This window comes from Haliotis asinina, chromosome 10 (assembly GCF_037392515.1).
Source record: "Haliotis asinina isolate JCU_RB_2024 chromosome 10, JCU_Hal_asi_v2, whole genome shotgun sequence".
NCBI lineage: Eukaryota > Metazoa > Mollusca > Gastropoda > Lepetellida > Haliotidae > Haliotis > Haliotis asinina.
Window position 1 is genome coordinate 48,864,403 of NC_090289.1, and position 21,292 is coordinate 48,885,694.

General features: G+C 38.3%; 1 protein-coding gene across 4 annotated transcripts; it reads right to left on the reverse strand.

Moving 5' to 3' along the window:
- Positions 1–3,754: 3,754 nt before the first annotated feature.
- On the reverse strand, positions 3,755–20,528 carry LOC137298379 (TRAF3-interacting protein 1-like). 4 transcript variants are annotated; one of them, XM_067830626.1, is made up of 16 exons: positions 20,249–20,528; positions 19,316–19,384; positions 18,440–18,488; positions 17,196–17,308; positions 16,760–16,879; positions 16,345–16,512; positions 14,478–14,552; positions 12,970–13,030; positions 11,943–11,969; positions 8,420–8,492; positions 7,964–8,047; positions 7,218–7,332; positions 6,733–6,775; positions 6,246–6,337; positions 5,246–5,469; positions 3,755–3,994 (listed from the first exon to the last, which is right to left on the reverse strand). In XM_067830626.1, the coding sequence occupies exons 1-16, from the start codon at positions 20,369–20,371 to the stop codon at positions 3,838–3,840; spliced, it is 1,593 nt and encodes a 530-aa protein (XP_067686727.1). In that variant the 5' UTR covers positions 20,372–20,528; the 3' UTR covers positions 3,755–3,837. The 4 variants fall into 4 exon arrangements, with proteins under 4 accessions (XP_067686727.1, XP_067686726.1, XP_067686729.1 ...); XM_067830625.1 differs by having other exon boundaries at positions 12,970–13,033; XM_067830628.1 differs by lacking the exon at positions 11,943–11,969.
- Between the last annotated feature and the right edge of the window lie 764 nt (positions 20,529–21,292).

Below are 21,292 nucleotides of genomic sequence, written 5' to 3' on the forward strand. Positions count from 1 at the left end.
GAAGAAGCTTACATGACTTTCAAACAAAATGGAAATCACCAAACAAGCAAACAGTTACACAATTCCAGCCACAAACATATCTGTGATCAGGAACGTGGCCATCAGAGGAAAGGGTTATTTTCTAAAAGCATCAGTCTGTGAACATATCTATCATGATTATGACTGAATATACAGAATATAACAGATTTGATAAGTCAAAACAAACTAAATGTGTGGATGTGATTATCTAACTTTTGGCATGTCAATGTGTCAATCTAAGTCTATCCCAAACAGTGCTGATGAGCTAATGAAAATGCACATACACGTACATAAATAAAGAACACATTGTTTATCAGAGCAGGTGAATGTTGACAAGTGACATGAATAACCAGAGTTTTGATTCTGCTCCTGTCAACTAAGAAGAGATTATTGTCATTATCAAACAAGATGTAAATCAAACAAAAAGAGGAAGGACTACCCAGCTCATCAATAAATTCTACAATTGTATCTTTACAACAAATTCACTATGCTCTAATTGCAGTAACATATTGGTGTCCTTGTAAAACTGCTGCTGAAAATATTAAGAATGAATATTTACCATGTGAATTAAAAGGATGCCATTCAAAGACTTCAAGTGAATAAACTGTTTTAGAGGCATTTTAGAAGTGGCTATGCTGAAGGTGACGAAACAAATTTTATGGATGATCAACTTCTTTATTTTCACAATAGCGACATTTCAGTATGGATTCTTATACCGTTTTCAAGCTTGATCATCCATAAAATTTGTTCCGTCACCCTCAAGTGAATACTGTGAACACAAACACACATGCAGTAGTTGGATGTTAGTCGAGTGAGCAGGGTGTCCCCACACCTTCATAGATACAAGTGTACATACACATCCACTGGGTTAGACACCATTAGTCAGTCCAAGCTTGTCCTGAGCTCATTTCAAACATGTCAACACAAATAGTTTCACTAGATTCAGAATAACAGATGAGTAGCCATGTCTAACCCTGTGTACATTAAACCAACACAATACAGTGATAACATGAGTTTGCTATTCAAGCTATATCTACCTGAAGTGAAAAAGGATATTTCATTAAAAAAATACGTAAGTCTTCAGGATGGATGTCCCCATAAATAATTTAATATAATACTTTTATACTTAAGAACCACACATGTTCCTTAGATCTTAAACCCTTCTCTTATGACCCATGTTCTAATTATGATCAAAGACAAAAGAAAGAATAATATATTTTCTCCTATGTCTGCTGAATATGCTCATGTTTCAGCAACCCGAGACATTTGCCTGGCCCCAGCAGTATAGACAATAGTTGCAGAGTGGAAGGAGATCAGATAAAATAAGATGGACAAGCAGACTCACATGAGGTACAAAACACTGGCTGTTATCACAGACTGCATGAATGTTACTGTGGAGAATGAGGTATGGCTGTACATTCTTAACCATCTTGAGCCATCTCCCACGCAACCACTGATAGTTGGACCCCTATTCCAGCATATATATCCGTCAAAAACAAAACAAAAAGAGAACAAATTGTCTGAATTCAAATCATGGTTATAACAACTTTAGGTACACAATTTGGACTATAAGTCCATGACTGTCCTGAAACCAGGTCAAGAGAGAAGTACATAAATCCCAGTGTTTTTCCTGTTGCTTCTACTTCAATCGTTGATATTTAGGGGTGATGGGACACACTCTTGACCAAGTTCACCTGAGTTACGCTGAGTCTGAATAGGTGTACATGTTACAACAGCAATAACATAACCAGGAACTATTAGTCCACTAACCACAACCATAATCAATGATGAGAGAATGTGTTGAGTCTAGACTAGGAAATATTGGTTCCTATTGATCATTAACACTTGTTGATCTACACACTCCATTCACATGTAAGATAAAACAAATGCCAAATATTTTTAAAGGACATTTATATAACATGAAACAATGCACATCTTTGAAATCTGTTAGTACTGTTGTAACAATGACACCCAAAGATGAACATATTTTAATAAACATAAACACAGAAAATCTCGATCTCAGATTTCTTAGCTTCTGAAACAGGTATGAATGCCTGAAAAATCAATACTTTATGAAATGAATATGAAATAAATAGCAAAAGAGATACCCTTGACCTTTAGGCAACTAATTTGGATGTTGCTGGTTTATGGGGCCACTGACAGGAAAACTACTACAGGGATAAAATATTAAAATAACTCATTTATTTGTTATCGCTGACTCTAATGGTAAAAAAATATAAGTTGGATAAAAGTTCTCATGAAGTATCACACAAATAAGTTTGCACTGAAAGAAAGTTTCATGGCAAAATACCAAACACAGGCCAACAAGAGTTATGGTTCTTTGATATGTGATACGGAAAAGGGCATTCATGTGCCTTGTGACCATTTCTATTTTACAGCTGACATCATAGAAACAGAATTCCATAAACCAACTAAAATCAAGTTAATCACCTAAACCACTGCATTATTCATACTGCATTTCAGACTTCAAATTGTCAATTAGTTACCCGGGAGACAATGCATCACAGTACAATGCAGCGAGTGAATGTCAGCTGTTTTCCCATTAAGTACACACTGCTGGAGTTTGATTGGCGAGTTCAAGATGGACGATGTGAACCTGGTGACCAGGTCTGAACACTGAGGCAACCACACTGTAATTGTGGATGTAAGAGAAATAATCATGTGAATTGGGAGTAAGACTACAGAGAAACAGAATTCCATAAACCAACTAAAATCAAGTTAATCACCTAAACCATTGCATTATTCATACTGCATTTCAGACTTCAAATTGTCAATTAGTTACCCGGGAGACAATGCATCACAGTACAATGCAGCAAGTGAATATGTCAGCTGTTTTCCCATTAAGTACACACTGCTGGAGTTTGATTGGCGAGTTGAAGATGGATGATGTGAACCAGGTGACCAGGTCTGAACACTGAGGCAACCACACTGTAATTGTGGATGTAAGAGAAATAATCATGTGAATTGGGAGTAAGACTACAGAGATACTGTTTCATGCCATGACACCTCTCCAGTAGTAGTCTTAAACAACAAGGCCAATACATAAGACAGAGTTGTTTGTCCTAAAGGTGAAACCTAACAACACTGTGCGACTAACAGGGGAACTGGGCACAGAAAGGGAAACTAAATCTTTTAAAACCCATTTACAATTAATATTCATAGCTGAAAGAATGATAAACAGCTACCACATTAATGATAACAATTGTCAGTTTGCCAAGGACTACTTGGTTCTCAGAATCAAACCAGGTACTAAAACCTGGCATGTAGCTGGCAAATGAGAGATCAAACCACTTCCTATCTTGACCTCCTCAAGGGATGTATCATGATACAAATGATACTTAGCTTTCTCTGATTGTGCTGAAAATAACTATATGTGCCAATGATCTGATAGAAAACAAGTGGTCAACCAGAAACACGCCACTTTGTGTACTGATTAGATATTTGGTATCACAAAACAGCAGATATCATTTGTCACCTGTACCATTTCACCCCTAAAACTTTACTTCGAGTTTCATTACTGTTATTTGTTGTGTCCAGTTTAATTCAGCACTCAATAATATTCCAGTTATATGGTGGTGGCCATGGTTTTATTACTGAAGAATAAATAATAAATAATAACCCACTATAATTCCTTTGAACAACAGATTTTCAATAAATAGCTAAATGGACGTAATTTTCAAACATTGGTCTTCAGTAGAAAAAGGTCTCAGCTAATAAACATGAAAGTCAACAGGGTGTTGTCGAGCCTGTAGTTCTGACTGCCCTGACCAATCCTAGCACCAGAATGGACAGCGATCATCACGACTTGGCAATACTCTTGAGCATCTTGTCAATCTTCTGGTCATTCCTAATGATGTTGGACTTTGTCGCTGCAATGAGGTCCAGCTGGTCTTTAATAGCTTGGTCAAGTTCGGACAGCTGTGCCTTGAGTGGTTCCACTGACCGGTCAGTTATGCTGGATGCAACAAACACAAAGATATGATAAATTGATAAATCTGTCACAATCAAGGATAATACTTAATACCTTAAATATGTACAGCAAAGTTTGGTCAAAGTTGTGTGCTCACCACATACAGTAACCTGTATTTATAATGAGCATGCTAATAACAAACTGACAGATGCAAAGAATGCTTTTCCCCTCCCACACACTTCTGTTTATTTCAGTTGAAAGGTGCATAATGAACTATAGTGATAATGAACTAAAGGTAGTGATCCCTTTGAGTTCGATATAACTAGTTTACTGAAGGATGGAAATAACATGCGGGGGTGGAACCTCTCATTCAAGAGAACATTACTTCCATAGTGATGTGCCTGCATATGTTTGGGAGTGTGGTTGTTAGTCCTTATTTCAACTAGTGCTGTTTCACTGTGCCATCCAAAGAAGATACCTTTAGATAATATACATGGATGCCCCATTCAGGCAAAGTATGCAGATGCCAAGCTGAACAGCCCTTGTTTACCCGTATAATGCTCAGTCAGGCAAGGCAACATTAATTATCACATTTTAATGCTAATTAAGAATTGAGCCACCAAGCTAATGCCCTCAGGGTTTACTAACCAACTACTATATCCATTAATGGTGAGAAATGCACTGAGCAACTCAATGTGACTTATATTGTCAGTTCCAACATGAAAAGCAAAATTCATTTTGTCCATAAGTATTTCCAAAGGAGACTCAAGGCAGGGCACACAGAATATGCTTTAACAAAAAGGTCCATAACAAATTTCATTTGAGTTATTTTGGCAGGACTGATCTGTGATTGGGAAAGGGAAGTTTGTTAATGGCCATTTTCAGAAGTATTAGCCATTTTCTAAATTTAGAATGGGCCATTGCCCTTGTGTCAATACTAAACATCAAAATTTTAATGGGCCATTCTTCATTCTAATGTGCAAAACGGCCCATGGCCCCTGCCTTTCCTAATCCCTGACTGATACATTATGTGAGGATAATACCAGTCCTAACAAGCTAAATGCTGCACTATACACTGCAATATTTCGGCCATGTGGCATAGGTGTGCAAAATATTTTAATCTGGACCATACATTTCAGTGATCAAAATCGTGAGCATCAACCTACACAACTGGTATATGATGACATTTGGTCACCAAGTCAGTGAGCCAGACAACCTGATGTTATTAGTCACCTTTCACAACATGCATGGGTTGTTTCATGAGTCTTCATGGGTAACTATTGTTATCCAACTCACCCTCTCTCCCTCTTGAGAGCCAGTGAGTGTTCCTTATTTTCAGATTTCCACTTTTCTAGCTCTTTCTGCATGGAGTCCAGGTCCTCCTGCACATAGTCCATGATCTTCCCTAATGGGTTGGCGCTCCGCGTCAGACTCTGAATGCTGTTCCGCAGCTTGTCAATCTCCTTCTGTACAATCTCACGCTGCTTTCTTCTGGCAGCATCAGACATGACAGGCCTTTCCTGAGAAATGCAATAATGGTATAAAAGTACATTTAAACACCACACTAAAAAGGACTTCCATTTTAGTATTTGTCTCTATGGACCAATACCTATCCAACAAGGGAATGCCATCATACAGGTGGAACATTGTGGCACACAAAAGTAAAGGTGAAAGAGACAAGACTGCAAATTACACAGAGAAATAGAGAGGTACAGATGTGTGCTGGTATACCAAGGGTAATTATCAGCACAAACTAAACATCATCATCTCCTGGCTTGACTAAACATACACAGGTACAAGACAGTAGCGAAGCCACATGTTCATTTGCAGCAACATAAGATTCATCTTAAGTACCATTAACAGTGAAATATAATATCAACACATCCCACATCAACATCCCTTAAACCAAAATAGTGAACTGTTATTTACTTCCTAATCATGTCATTTTCACGGTACGTTTGTCATCTATCAGGTGTACATACTATCAATCAAACACAAATAATTCAACTACCATGAATACTGCAAACCAAACTTCAGAAATATCATGACGTGACACTTCAACCATGTGACTCTGCACAATTTTTACTGTCAACAACAGCAACAATGATGGCAGTTTTCTTGTGAGACAAACGACGTTACACATCGAAAAATATACATAGAGCAAGAACTCAACATGCACTCCTCCACAGCTCCATATTTAATGGCACTGAGTTGTTCCATTAGATAGAAAATGCCTATGTTCACACACATTCTTTTCTAAGGTTTGCTCAGCAGTAGGGATCAATTATACACATACTATTTCTGTTTTCTTGGGAGGTCCACCCTGTTGTGGCTGACTTCCCTCTTCAAATTCCTTCTTTGTCTCCAGCATCTTTTTCACAAGGGCTCCTGTAACAAATCAAAACTTCAAATCCAGGACTTGGTTGAAAGGATCCATGATGTACCAGTTTCAGAGATTAAACACACCCTGTGGTTTGCCCTTAATGTCAAGCGCTGTGCAGCGGGACAAGAAGAACGATCTTTCAATGTCCTTCAGTATGACTTATGAATGGACCATGGACCTTCTGCCCACCAGGAATCCACTCTATCCACTGGTGGAGTGAGTAAGGTTTTACATCATTTTCAGCAACATCATGGAGCAGAAGATCACAAATGGATTTCTCACATTGTAACCACATTGGGAATTGAACCATGTTTTCTGTGTATCGAGCAAATGCTCTAACCACTAGGCTACCCCAACACCTCTAGAAACTGGTTAAATGGCTGTATATGAATCAGCTTACCATGATCTGCATCATCTTCCCCATCCTGCTTACTCAGCATGGTCTGCAACACGACAAAGACTCGAATGCTTCAGATACAACTTAGCATACAGAAGCTTTTTTCATATTAGTACTATTATTCTTAATAACCGGCAGCAGTTTACTGCTGTGGGCATTGTGTTAAGGTCAAGCCTCTCGAGCTTCAATTAACAAAATACTCCTTGGACATGTCCATAACCATGTACCCCTGTCCAGAAAATATCTGACATAACAGTATCCTACTGAAGATGAGGGAGACAACTGTTTACAATACTAGTGAAGAGATGAATGCTGACCTTTAGCAAAATCCACTGATATTACAACAGTTAGACAAATAGAATATGATGTACATCTAGTTCTTGAACACCTCATTCAGACTGAGAAATAATACACTAATATTATATCGTATCCAAACATTTGATGGATTAACAATGTCTGTGTGGGGCTTATGAGAACATTTCCTGTACCTGATCTGGCTCTGGTGGCGGCGGTGCGGACTCTTCTACCAGGAAATTCTCATCATCATCCTCAGACTGTTGGCCATTGTCCACGATTACATTTGTCGGATGTCCACTTCCAAGTCTGAAACATGCATGAAGTTACTTATGGTAGATGTACCCTTAACATGGAAATAGGCAAGGAGGAGCAACCAGAATGGTGGAGGAAACCAGTCACCACAGCTGCACCCACACCGCTGATGGGAAGCTTTGTCTTCTTAGCCAACCAATAATGATAGCTCATAGGTAACAGCAAAGACCCATGGACTTACTCACAGGTAACTGCAAAGACTCATGGACTTATGTTGTACCCATACGAGTAAGGTCCTCAAACCGACAGCCGGAATGTGTTGGGATGAGATACTTTTTGAAGCTGGAAACTGGCTAGAAAGAGTCTCCAGTCAGCATGGTAAGAGACAAAAAGGAGGAGAAATGCACAGTGTGAGAAAGGATAACTTCGAAAACATGGCACCTATCACAAGCAGATTATCAGTGAATAGTGCAGAATATGGTTGCACAATGCTATCAAAGTGCACATTCCAATCACCAGCTGATGCCCAGAATAGTCCAGAGTGAACATGTCATCAAGCTAAACTGTGTTTGATAAAGGTGTATTGTTCTGAAAGAGGTTTACACTGGTTAATGAAGAACACAACAACAATCAGTTGGAGAGAGAGAAGCCCACTGGCCAGTGATATAACCTCAACTGCACTTGCCTCATGGCTGGCTCACTCTCTACACCATCTTGCTTTGGTCTTGGAGGAGCAGGACGGGCACTGGAAGGACGTGCCATTCTTCGTCTGAAACAATGACAGATGGAAGTGAACTCCATTTACGATATTTTTCATCAGTGGCATAATATCTTATGGCCCTACTGGCAGCAGTTCAGAGAAATGAAACACATCTATTAATTCCACATATGTATTCAGCAGACTAATCCTCAATACAGCTTATGCTACATGTCATATAATGCACTGTCTGATGTATAACATACCTATTCACTAATTATGCTAAGTGTTCCTATTGTCTTGCCACTAGTACCATACATAATTTCCTTGAAAAGACTCAGATCTCAAAGCATCCTTAACTTTCGAACTCAAACGGATAAAGTCACTTGAAACTTTTCCACTTGTATAAAACAGAAACATGCTTGAGAATTAACATCAACTCACGCATTTGCCACCTGGGGCGGGAGGTCAGCTTCTCCAACCGTAGGCTCTTGCTTCTGCACAAACTCTTCATCTTCTGAAACATCAATCATCGATGTGACGAACTGTTGCTTCTCCATTCCAACATATTTGTCTATGATAAAGTCTGCAATTTAAGCAACTAGTCCAAGGCCAAAGCCTAGTAAAGTTTCTTTTGGTCAAGAAAGATCGGTTTTATCTAATACTTACGACTAAACTAACATCTACTGAAAATAAAGCAACGTTCATTATACTATTAGACTCAATAGGCATTTGGCAGAGACTGGGGTGCATGCTGCATTTCTTTCAAGCTCTCTCATTAATGTTACAAAGCACCAAGCATACATTTCCACCACTTAGTCTATGATGGCTTCTACTCATTAAAAAAATGTTTGGCCATCTTCAGAACAGTTTTTGTTCTTCTCACAGAAATCACTTGTCTATCTAGCTGGCGTACTTGTTTAGTTAATGTTGTGACTGATGAGTTTGCATTGCAAATAGCTCTGAGACAATCTGTTTAAAAAATCTTATAATATACACAACATCTTATAGATTGATTTATGGATATGATACCGAAACAAAAAAATTCAGGCAAGAACCAGTTTTAGTGTTATGAAACAAACCCTTAGATATTTCTGTCTATCATTAAGTCAGAACTGATGATAGGGGTCTGAATTGTACCATAAAGAAATCAATAATCACTGAAAATAAGTGTCACAGTAGCTGCTTCAGGAACATGTTTTAGTCACTTCCTGTATTTATCGAACAGTTGTGATTTATTTTGTATGTGGTCAAGGTACTTGACTGCATTTATTAACTCTAAACAAACATGATTCAAGTTAGAGTAACTTCCCCTTTGATAAAAGGCAGACGTAGATGTAAATATTGTACCTGTGACAATATATGCAATGACCTTGAGTTTGCTATTGCGTGACACTGATTTACATTGTAGTGAAACAGCATATGTACTAATTCTGAGGTAAAACCCTGTTAGAACTCAGTGAATGAATTCTAAGTCACACTGGCAGTATTTCTGCCATATTGAGGTGTAGTACTGGCCAAGCAATGAGTAATTGACTAAAATACTATAATACTGACAGTATTTGTGCAATAAGTTTGCTGTGGTGTGATGTGTCTTTGTTATGTAGTGTTCATACAATGTCTATGCAATAACCTTGACCTTTCTGTGGTGTGATACTTCTTTGTTATGTAGTGTTCATACAATGTCTATGCAATAACCTTGACCTTTCTGTGGTGTGATACTTCTTTGTTATGCAGTATTCATACAATGTCTATGCAATAACCTTGACCTTTCTGTGGTGTGATACTTCTTTGTTATGTAGTGTTCATACAATGTCTATGCAATAACCTTGACCTTTCTGTGGTGTGATACTGCTTGATTCAAGTGAAAGCTTACAGTACAGGGGAGAGGTACATAGGGAGCACTAAGATCAATGCTACAACACTACCAGTCCGCAGCAGATAGTGCAAAGACAACAATTATTATCTAGTTTGAACGCTCTGAAAACAAACTGTTTTAGAGTATAGGGAGAAGAAAACATCTGGTGAAAAAGACAACAATATACGATTTACAACAATGACATGATGTTAAGAAACTTTTCAGTTTTCCTAATAATTCATAACAAAGTACAATATATACAACAATCTGATGTTGACATCTGATAACCCATCACCATTGTCAGAGAAGTAAAGAACAAAACATAAAAATGACAATAAATTATATAAAATTGAAAATGTTCTCCCATGTCCAGTATTAACATGCAGTCATGCTTTGAAAGAGACAAAGAGAAAGTCTACAATTTAGTGAAATATTGTTCATAACCCTTCACCAACCTTTACCGTAACTCTTCTTGTAACAGTGATCTTTAGGACTTGTGTTAAACTAAATTTGTCATTTAGAAATGACCAGCATGGATGTTTATCAAATCTTCCTTATAAACATTTGACAGAACTTGTTCCAGGAAATAATACCAATTACCATGTTTACAGGATCTGTCTTACAAGGGACTTTACCCATGCTGTACTCCTCAATTTAATATTTTCCAGGTGAAAATGCTTTCAACTGAAAATCAGTCAGGGTCTGGGGCCTGCAGCCCCTAACAGGGTCCAAGACTGATTGATTTGCATTTAAATCCATGGATTCATGGAAAATTGCCATCCCTGTACTTCTCAATGTTATCACCAGCAGTCCAACGTAAACTAAACTTAAACTAACTGCTTTGAATTGACTGATTATGCATGAGTGGATGTTCAAAACTCAATGTACAATGTCGACAAATATATGGACAACAACTACTTAGGAAGTTGCATGAATGGCAACTTTGTGTTTGAAGACAATCAACATGTGTTGTCATATTGGGGATGGGAACTGAGACCAGCACCACTGTGCTAACTCTACCGGTAAAAGACAGGGCGAGTTGATAACAAAGACAAAGAATTAGTACTGACAAAATTACACTATGATATCTTCTTATTTCAAAGCAATTTACATCTTAAATAAGCAGTGGAAAAACAAAAGAAATTGTTTCACCCATTTGGAAATTCAAAACTTACGCTTGATTATTTGACTTTTTGGTATATACCAACAGCCACATACCAGTTACCACATTGAGTGTCATGGAACATCCAGTCTACGAGCACTCACCAACAAAAAAAATCAAACTGTCATGTTCTGGATTCATGATTTTCTCATCAAAACTCATTTCAATGAGTAACTGTGACTAAATATCATCAACTGCCTCCTTGTTCGTAGTATAAGACTGCAATATTCTGGATGTATGAAGGTGGCATGTCAACAACTGAATCTGGACCAAACAAACCAGTGATTGATGTCATGAACACAGACTAAAGACACTGCTGTAGGACCACAGGCAATCTTCCATGTGGTCCTGAATGCACTTTGCCACCTTGTTTGACAATAAAGATGATTAATCATAATTGAGAATACCCTCAGGGCTTTATTCAGCAATATTCCAGCTCTGTTCAAGGAGGATGTAATTAGTAGCATCTGGACAAGATAATCTGCAGATTGACATCAAGTGCACTGATCTACACATTTGAGATATGTTGACATACATCAAGCAAGTCATCGAGTCGGACCACTCGACAATTATCCCTTACAAGCATGGTTTACTGCAGACCACTTCTAACTAGGGTCTTGAAAAATAAACACCATTACACCAAGTACATACATGTATACATATATATAAATACACATATATCATATGCGTCCATTAACTTTGTTCAGCAAGTCTCCCCTATTAAAAGTCATAAGGGAGATCTCACCAAATCTCATCATTCTGCCTAGATCATGACTTCCACCCTCAAAGGACATAAATGCAGCCCTACACACACTTATCTAAAGTGTTCAGAAGTGAGTGAAGTGAGGTGAACTACAGTATCAATAGTTAGTACGACAGTCAGACTACACTAAACAAGCCAGAGATGATACAAGGAGACTACAATACGAGCCCGAGATAAGACATACCTTCTTCACTGTCCGCAGTACGGCGGCCTGTATTGTAAGTAAAACAATGAAACATGCCCAGGTTAGTGCAGGTATGTAACTCCGCTAGCATGACTTGGACACAAGGTAGGAGTGACGACGGAATGCACACTTTCAAATCATGCACTTCCAACACTAAATCACACACAGTGTCAGCTTCCAAACTGATCCATCCTTGTCACATATATATCTCACATCTTATTGTCACATGGCATGACACTGAGTTCACTATAAAACTAAAGTTTGACAATCTGAGGTCTTACCAAAAAGAAATATGTTCCCTAAGAATTGATATTCCTTGTTTTGGAGCAAGAAATGCTGTAATAATTCGACAAGAAGAAAGACACACTCAGATTAGTTTCTGCTACAAAAGTGGGATCACTTCTGATCCAGGAAAGAGGAAAATACTGTTTAATCTGGTAGCCTGCATTTTGTTTTTCTTCAAAACTACTTGTGAGATGTTAGATGTTCTAACTGTCACATCTAAAATTCATTCTAAAATTTCCTTTAATAATAGCTGCTGCTTAAAACATTGAAATATTGTATCACCAGCACTGGCTGTCAAAGTCTTCATGCTGTTGGGATCATAATAATGCTATGATTCTCAAAACACTTTCACTGTATCAGCTGGACCATGTAGAAACACACGGCAGATACTACCAGTCACACTAAAATATACATACTAAATGAGCCACAACACCTGACAATACTTTAAGCAGCAGCTATATGATTGATGCCAAAACAAAGGATCTGTCAACAAAGGTGAGCTCAAGCTGACTAAAATATTTCACATTCAAATCAAGAAACAAAAAGCAGGCTGCTTCCAATATAGCTCAGTAAGCCAGAGAAGCTGATCTGCCACACTAGTGTCAAGAACAGACTGCAGCCAGACAGCCAGGCAAATCCCTGACTATATTCTACAGTAACCAAATTGGCCAAACCATTCCGTGATCACTCAGTGCAACTGGACATAACCTGACCACTTGTACAGTTATTTACAGATGCTCACCTTCACGACGCCTCCGTGAGCCCTTTGCTGATGTTGGTCGCTGCAGGCGAGTGTGAGTCTCCTGCTTCATCAACAAGACATCATGGAAAGTGTTAACATGGCTAAGTGAGTGAGTGAGTCAATTTAGCAGCAATATTACAGCTATATGGTGGTGGTCTGTAAATAATCGAGTCTGGACCAGACAATCCAGTGATTAACAACATGAGCATCGATCTGAGCAATTGGGAACCGATGACGTGTCAACATCGTCAGCGAGCCTGACCACCCGATCCCGTTAGTCGCCTCTTATGACCATGGCTAAGTGGTTCATAGGCTATAATACTGTATCATGCTTTTCATAAATTACAATTTTGGTTGTCTTGCATTTTCTGACACACAGAATCTAACCAAAGTGCCTTTAACATGAAATGTATTAACACAAGTTGACAGTAATTAACATCTGTTTACGACGAATGTTGGTACACCTTTCAATATATTCAAACATATCGTTTTCATTTGGGTGAGATTCTGTTTTTCACCCCAGGTCATTTTCCAGTTTTTCAGTTTGAAAACCAAATACTGCTACGCATTGTTTAAATAAAAAGACACACATATAAGTCTCAGTGGCAGACACATATTGACTTAAGTGATGTTAAACTGATAGTGACATCATGTAAATCAGTGACGTCACAATAGTCTTGAGAACTTAAAGCACTGGATGATCATGAAGAAATTTATTTCAGACACTGATTGATCTGATTCTTACCATAATGGTATCTCCTATGAAAGGTAGTTTAAGATAATAAATGTTTGTAAAGAAACACTACCATTTGTTAATGAAATAACAAACTGGGCAACTGCTTAACAACTGCACATACAACAGAACACCATCAACTACACAGTCCTCAGTCAGTTGGCATATTCCTAGGAATGTCATAATGTATCATGACACAACAAGTGGTGCATCATGGGATTGTTCCATACCACAATCGCTTCTAAACTGACTTGAGTTGATTGTATTGTACTAGTGTTGGTCCCGATAAATAGGTGCTACTCCTCAAAATTAGATATGGGAGAACTGCCATAATAACTAATAAATCACAAAAACCTGTACATAGCAAAATGCACCACTTTAGGTTCTGATTGATATATCTACCAAGTTTTGCAGAAAAATACTGAACGGTTTTTGAGTTCTGATCCGGAAATGAAGCCCACCCCACCATAAGACTCACACCAAAATGTTCCATGGAAAAACAAAAAAAAAATATAAATGCCAAAAATCTGTAAATAGCAACAGGCACAACCATAGGCTGAGGTTACTATATCTATCAAGTTTGGTTTAAAAATATTGAACGGTTTCTGAGTTCTACTCCGGAAACAAAATGATTACAGACGGACGGACGAGGCGTCGACTATATTACATGCCGGGGGGATAAAAATGTCTCAGTTGGCCATGATCAATAACCACTTAATGAGAAGAGACTGATTTGTGTCTGTAATGTTTAGGATGTAGTCAGTGTGTGTCTTACTTGCTTGTTGGGTTCCTCGCCATTCACCATTTTATCTCCTGCTGGAGACTCGTTCTCTTTCCCAGGCTCATCTCGCTGTAAGACAACATCAACATATCAATACTACATCAACAGAAAAGAATCAGTGTATCAATGTACCTGTAAAACATAATCAAAATACTATCAGCATATTAATCCTGCTTTAACCCAATATCTGCCACAATAATATCAGCACATGAGTCTTACTCCAACACGACAACATATCAGTGTCGCTTTACCACAACATCGAAGTATCTTTCTCAGTGTGACAAAAATCGTTACAAAACTTGAATCAACATTATATTCATCATGATCAGTGATGATATCATCACAGTACATACCACATTGATCTTGTGCCAAAACACTAAAGTGTTTACATCTTCAAACACAAATCTGAACCTGATATCCATAAAAAACAAACACAACAGCTGAAAGCCTTTCAAAAACATTTCACAAAAACTCCTTTCAACAAACGTGAACAATCAGTATGAAGCAAACAAAGAACTTGAAAGAACATGAACATGAAAGTCAACCATCTTCATAACATTCAAAATGTTCAAGGAACAGTGAACATTTCCAATGAACACAGCAACATGACAGCATTAACCTGTGATCCATTCATCAGATGAGGCATCATGGTAAAGCTGCTCTTGCGACGTTTATCTGGAGTTGCTTGTGAGGCACGACGCCGACTCCTTGCATCTCCAGGAGTCTTAGGATGCACTGGACTATCCTTATCCTTAGTCTCAGTCAACTTTCTTCTTGAGGATGCTTTGTCCTGTTTTGGTGTATTTGTACCTGACTTTGAGGCTGATCTGGACAAAGTTTTACTACTTTGTGTGTTCTCTATCTGCATCGACCGACCGGGAGAGTTGACAGAGTCTCTGCTGGCACTATGTCTGTCATTCCAATGCTCCCCCTCCTGTTCCTCTGCACCACAGTCTGGGCTGATTCTCCCTTTCTCACTCCTCACACCCAGACGACTCTTTATTCCAGTCTTTCGTTTTTTGTCCACTTCATAAGAGATAAAGGATACACCATTAGCCGATTCATCATCGGAGCTTTCATCCCCTGGTTTCATTATAGGCATCTGTCTTTCTGACCTCCTGCGAGCACCACGTGGTCGGTCTGTCCTTGACCGAGCAGTGATGTTAGCTTTTGTGCTCTCTCTATGTTTTTCATCTGTAGATGTCGACTCTTCATGCTTGGTTGTACTACGCCTTCTCTTGGTCTTTACTCTTCCTTCTGTTTGCTGTTGAATTATTCCTTCATCTTGTGATTCTTTATCACTTTCCTCTGACTGTCCACTTCCGTCTTGACGCAAGTCATGCTACCAGACAACCACATTGAATACATGCGTAAAAACTGAATAATGCCTCATGGCAAATCTCCAGCTACATCACGATTACCATCTACAGTAAGGCCCAATCTGGAACCAATGCCACAGAGTACAACAAGCTTAATACAGAATTACAGACAAAGCCCAATTTAGACTACATTTACAAGAGGCATGGGGGTCCCATTCTGACCTAGATTCCCCTTAAGGAAGACAATCACTGAGGGTAACACTTAACACAGTACACATCTACTCAGGGCAAATTAGTAGTGAGGTGATATACAGTTACTTTCCCCTTTGCCCTTGTGAATCTGTAAATAATTCATATTATTCACAGAAAAAGGCATGCATAAGCCAAAGGACAACCTAAACAGGTTAGTCAGCTCTTCCATGAACAGTATGGACTAGTTAATGCCAGTTATAATCTCCATTACTGTCCATGGTCATGGGGAACTGTTTCAAATCACTGACCTGACCATGAATGCTTCTAAATATCACAAAGTGGGTACCCACCTTCTTACGCCTGTGTTCTCTATCCTTTTCACGGTCTCTGCTCCTGTCTTTGTCTCTGTCCCTGCTTTTTTCTCTATCTTTTCCATCTTCTCGACTCTTTTCCTTATCCCTGCTCTTCTCCCTATCCCTTGTCTTCTCCTTATCTTCATGACCTTTATCTTTCTTCTCCTACAGAGGAAGCAGTGTGACAGCAATGTCGTTTACGTTGGTGGATCAACATACTCGTGGGACAGCTATTTAATCAACTTTATTAAATGGAAGAAAATGATTTATCTCAAGCCGAAACAATGCAAGCTAAACTTAATGAACATAATCAAGCCCCGATATTGTGGTATATCATGACATCCCTATGTACCAATGTCCATTTCTACAAGGCCAAACCATAATTTATACACTGATGTATATTTTGGTTTACCTCAGATTCCTTTTTCCTTCTGTCAGCACTTCGTGACCTTGACTCCTTCTCTTTGTCTTTCTTCTCAGCGCCTCCCCCTTTACCCTTAAGAAGTCTCTTCACATACTCATCATTATCAACCTGTAAAATGTAAATGTAAACATTGGGACGAAAAATTACTTCAGCAAACCAGGCCAAAATTATTCAGGTATGGAAATTAACATTAGACAACTAGTCCAGACGTCTCTATAAATATTCACGGTATCCTAAGGTGGAGTAGAATTTCCAACATGTATCACTGATGCATGTATAACATTTCTGTTACTTAGCGTGTAATATACTAATAACATGGTGTGGACCAAATACACGCAAGTTATACGCTTGGCACATAACCCTAGAATCAGCTGAATTACATGAATAGGTTTGATAGATAGTAACCATGTGGGATGACACATACTTTCATGTTGATAGCCTCAGCAAGCGCCTGCAGGAACTCATTTGTCTTTTCTGGTTCATGTCCTGCCACTATCTTCTGTGGTCGGACTGACAGAGACTTCCCAGTTACAAGACCTGCAATTGGGGATGATGGGTGAGCAAGGAAGGTATACTGCACATACATGTAATTCACATACAGAGAGACACCCAACAGCCAAAATGATTTGATAATAAAGTCTGTACATCAAGTCAAGCTGCTTAGAACCATTCACACTACAGTTTTTGTATGCAAATACTAAAAGCATTAGCAATGAGCAGTTCTTAGGAAGCCTTGTTTTGAACTCTCTTTGATATCGCTTTCAGTAAAAATAGAAGTATTCTGAAATTAATTAAACATCAAATATACTAAAAATATGTTGTAAATTACAAATCTGCACTAATGTTGGCACATTTACATAAAACACCATTGTAAGTACATTTAGCGAGAACCTTGCAAGTATGCAGTCTGACTGGTTAACTGAGATTTGATAACTTACAGGCTGTTAACATAAAGCTTAAACATTATCACTGCATTGTCAGCAACACACATAATCATCTTGATGTCATAGACAGTGAGTGAGTGAGTTTAGTTTTACGCTGCACTCAGCAATATTACACCTATATGGCGGCGGTCTGTAAATAATCAAGTCTGGACCAGACAATACAGTGATCAACAACATAAGCATCGATCTGCGCAACTGAGAACCGATGACATATGTCAACCAAGTCAGCAAGCCTGACCACCCGATCCCGAAAGTCGCCTCTTACGACAAGCATAGTCGCTGATGTCATAGACATGCCATAATGGGACTACCAGGGAATATTGTTATTCATGAACGCAGGATCTGGTAATGAGAGCACCTTGCAATTTATGTAAATAATAGCATCCAGACCAGATATTCCTGTGTCTGACATCTGATCATGAGCACAGATCCTCAAACAGTTGGAATACCTGTGTCAATCAAATCAGTAAGCTTGACCACATGAAATTAGTTGCCTTTAACGACAAACATGGGTTATTGATGACCGATTCTAATCCAGATCTTCACAAATCAACCCCATATTTGAATATACAAAATGAAAAAGTGTTCTAGTATCTACAATAGACACATGAAAGAATTGCCTAGGTTAGATTTAACTTCACTGTAGTGCAGGAAAACTATGTGTATCCTTTCGTTTAATTTCCTATGCAAAACAATGTGTACCTCAAACAGTGCAGATACTTACAAACCATATCAATTGCTTTCTGAAGAAATGCCACTTTGTTGTCTTTTTCCTGAAGTGTAAAAGTTATGAAGTCACAATGGCTTCCACTTAAATTAAATCATTAATATCCTTAAATCATTAATGTATCAGTGTTTGTGGTGCTCAATCATATTGTGATGATAGTACTGACAGTCAAGTTCTGAGTGAAAATGACATGAGGTCAGTGTTCACGAATAGTGTCTAACCCTCTGACAAATCTGGCCGATTTGCCAATGGTCAGACAGACGTCCCCAACCTGCTGGCCCCAGTGTCTGACTGAATACATCACAATAACTGTGTCTGAAGTTGTTATATGTGGCATGCTACACTTGTTCACTTTTTATAAATTTATGTTTATAATGTTTGTCATTATATAATGTTAATAATTTCAATGCCAAATATGAGAAATGTTAAATCTGAAATGCGCGTTGAATTTTGTTCTGTGGGTCCTGTGAATTTTCAGTGGGTCAGACAGACATCTGAAACTTACAGGAACCAATGTCCTCTTACTTTGAAACACCATTCGTAAACACTATGAGCTTACATAATGATCCATTTCAGATAAAAAGTTAAACAAATACCATGAATACAAGAGTTCCAGATCTCCTAACATGTCTAGATGGTATATATAAACATGGTTCATTGGTTGTGGTACTAAAAAAACTGGAAACATAACAGGGATTTGAACCCATAGAGTAGTTTCTGCCATGAAAGGGCCACAACATTTCAAAGTGAACTACTCCAAAGATTAACTCAATTATTAGTGTGGATTAACTAATCTGCAAATATAATTATCTCATATAAATGACAGTTTTATATTTCAAACAAATACATTATTAACGCATGTTTAAAACCAACCTTGACATTTTCAGAGTTCAATTCAAAATCAGTAAACAATCCCTTCATAAACCCAGTTGTCTTTATGACCTGAAACACAAATATTATGCATTCAGTAAATAATGAATAAAGGAATAAAGGTACAAAAGTACACATGAGACTTGCTTGTTTTTGATAAGCTGCAGTTTAGCTATCTTCTAGACATGATATATTGAAGGAATGTATGAAGAAAAGAAAATCATGACAATCTTTGCATTCGAAAACTGGGATTCAGTACTGTAGTAGTTCTGTATAAATGATAGTATGTAAATTTTAGTCTTTAAAACACTCAGATATAATTTAAATGGTGGATAATACTTGCTCAAGTGAGATTTCCTATTGTTCCAGACACAAAAGTTAACAACATCACCTGTTATTTCTACTAATAAAAAACACAAATTATCTAAAAGTAATATGAAAGTGAAATAGCTGTGAAATATACCTGGGTTCATTGGTAACCTCAACTCTAACATACTAAAGTGTCAGGAATGATCAGAATTGTTTCCTGGCTAGGCATTATCACCAAATCATACAGAATGTATGTACAACTGTGGCCTTCAGACGGTGAAAGCGTATCACAAATGGAGATCTCGGTTACTGCGAATTACCAGCCGACTCTTAGCTGACAAGAACAAAAACAGAAACTCAGGACAAATTATCAAATCAGTTGCGCATGTTGCACAAATTTGCCAAAGAAAATCATAAATGTCATTGACAACGGATTTCTTGTTCAAAAACAGCAACTTGTAGCCTACCGCGAAATTAGGAAACTGACATAGTAATCTCCGAGACGAGTTCGTAATTCTGGATCATGCAAACGTATTTTTAGGGTGAAAAGGGAACTATTTCATTCTAAGGACATAGCAAGCATTCATGAAATATGTCAAAATGAGACAGCCAGAAAATAAACAGTACCGATGTTGTAACATCATGAAGGAATCTAAAAGGTGGTTTCCCCAAGAGTTTGTCTGTCAAAGGGGGCTTCGTGATCACTTTGCCCAAAGTACTCTGTGTTTTCTTAGCAATTTTCGGATCCATGTTGTCTTCGTGATAATCTGTGTAAAACTGTCAACTCATTTGCTCGTCAAGCAAACGATATACTTCGGAATGCAGTCAAATCATGTAGTCCTGTTCATAATCAAACTCCACTGACAGATTTCATAGACGGAATTTACACCCGGCATGCACTAGTATTCATGCGCAACTCAGTACTTCCGGCAAGTGCGTCCTGGCAAGGCATCAGCAGTTGCCCGTGACAACGCAAGCTGTCAACATGTTTGCTGCAATGGATTTGGATCCGACATTTATAGTCGACAAAGCCCGATGCATTTACGGATCCGAACAGTATTTGGATAACGTGTTATTCTGGAAGTATATCAACAGAAAACATTGAATGATACAATTAAGGAAAATAATAAATAAATAAATAAATAAATAAATAAATAAATAAATAAATAAATAAATAAATAAATAAATAATCCTATGACCTTTACTGCTGATTTGTTTAGTATGGCCGTCTCTTTAACGTTTCAGTAAAAGCGTATTCCCCATTCACCGAACGAATACTCATCATAAGAATTAGCAATGAAGAAAGGTGTACTCACATTTCTGTACGTCCTGGATATACGTACCTGCACTAGCCCAAATGTAGTAGACCCGTGAAGGTCCCGGGGTAGAGTAGGCCTTCAGCAACCCATGCTTGCCATAAAAGGCGACTGTGCTTGTCGCAAGAGGCGACTAACGGATCGGGTGGTCAGGATCGCTGACTTGGTTGACACATGTCATCAGTTCCCAATTGCTCAGATCGATGCTGATGTTGTAGGTCACTGGATTTCCTGGCCCAGACTCGATTATTCACAGACCACCGCCATAGAGCTGGAATATTGCTGAGTGCGACGTAAAACTTTACTCACTCACTCTCTCCCAAATGTAGTACATCATATATAGGAGAACCATTGG

Bases quoted from the DNA above. Each gene is read 5' to 3' on its own strand.
- LOC137298379 (XM_067830625.1), bottom strand. From the start codon at position 20,371: ATGGATCCGAAAATTGCTAAGAAAACACAGAGTACTTTGGGCAAAGTG. The intron at 13,034-14,477 runs GTAAGACACACA...TTGTTGATGAAG, and splicing joins GCGAGGAACCCAACAAGCAA to CAGGAGACTCACACTCGCCT. The intron at 5,470-6,245 runs GTATGTGTATAA...TGCATTTCTCAG, and splicing joins CTCCCAAGAAAACAGAAATA to GAAAGGCCTGTCATGTCTGA.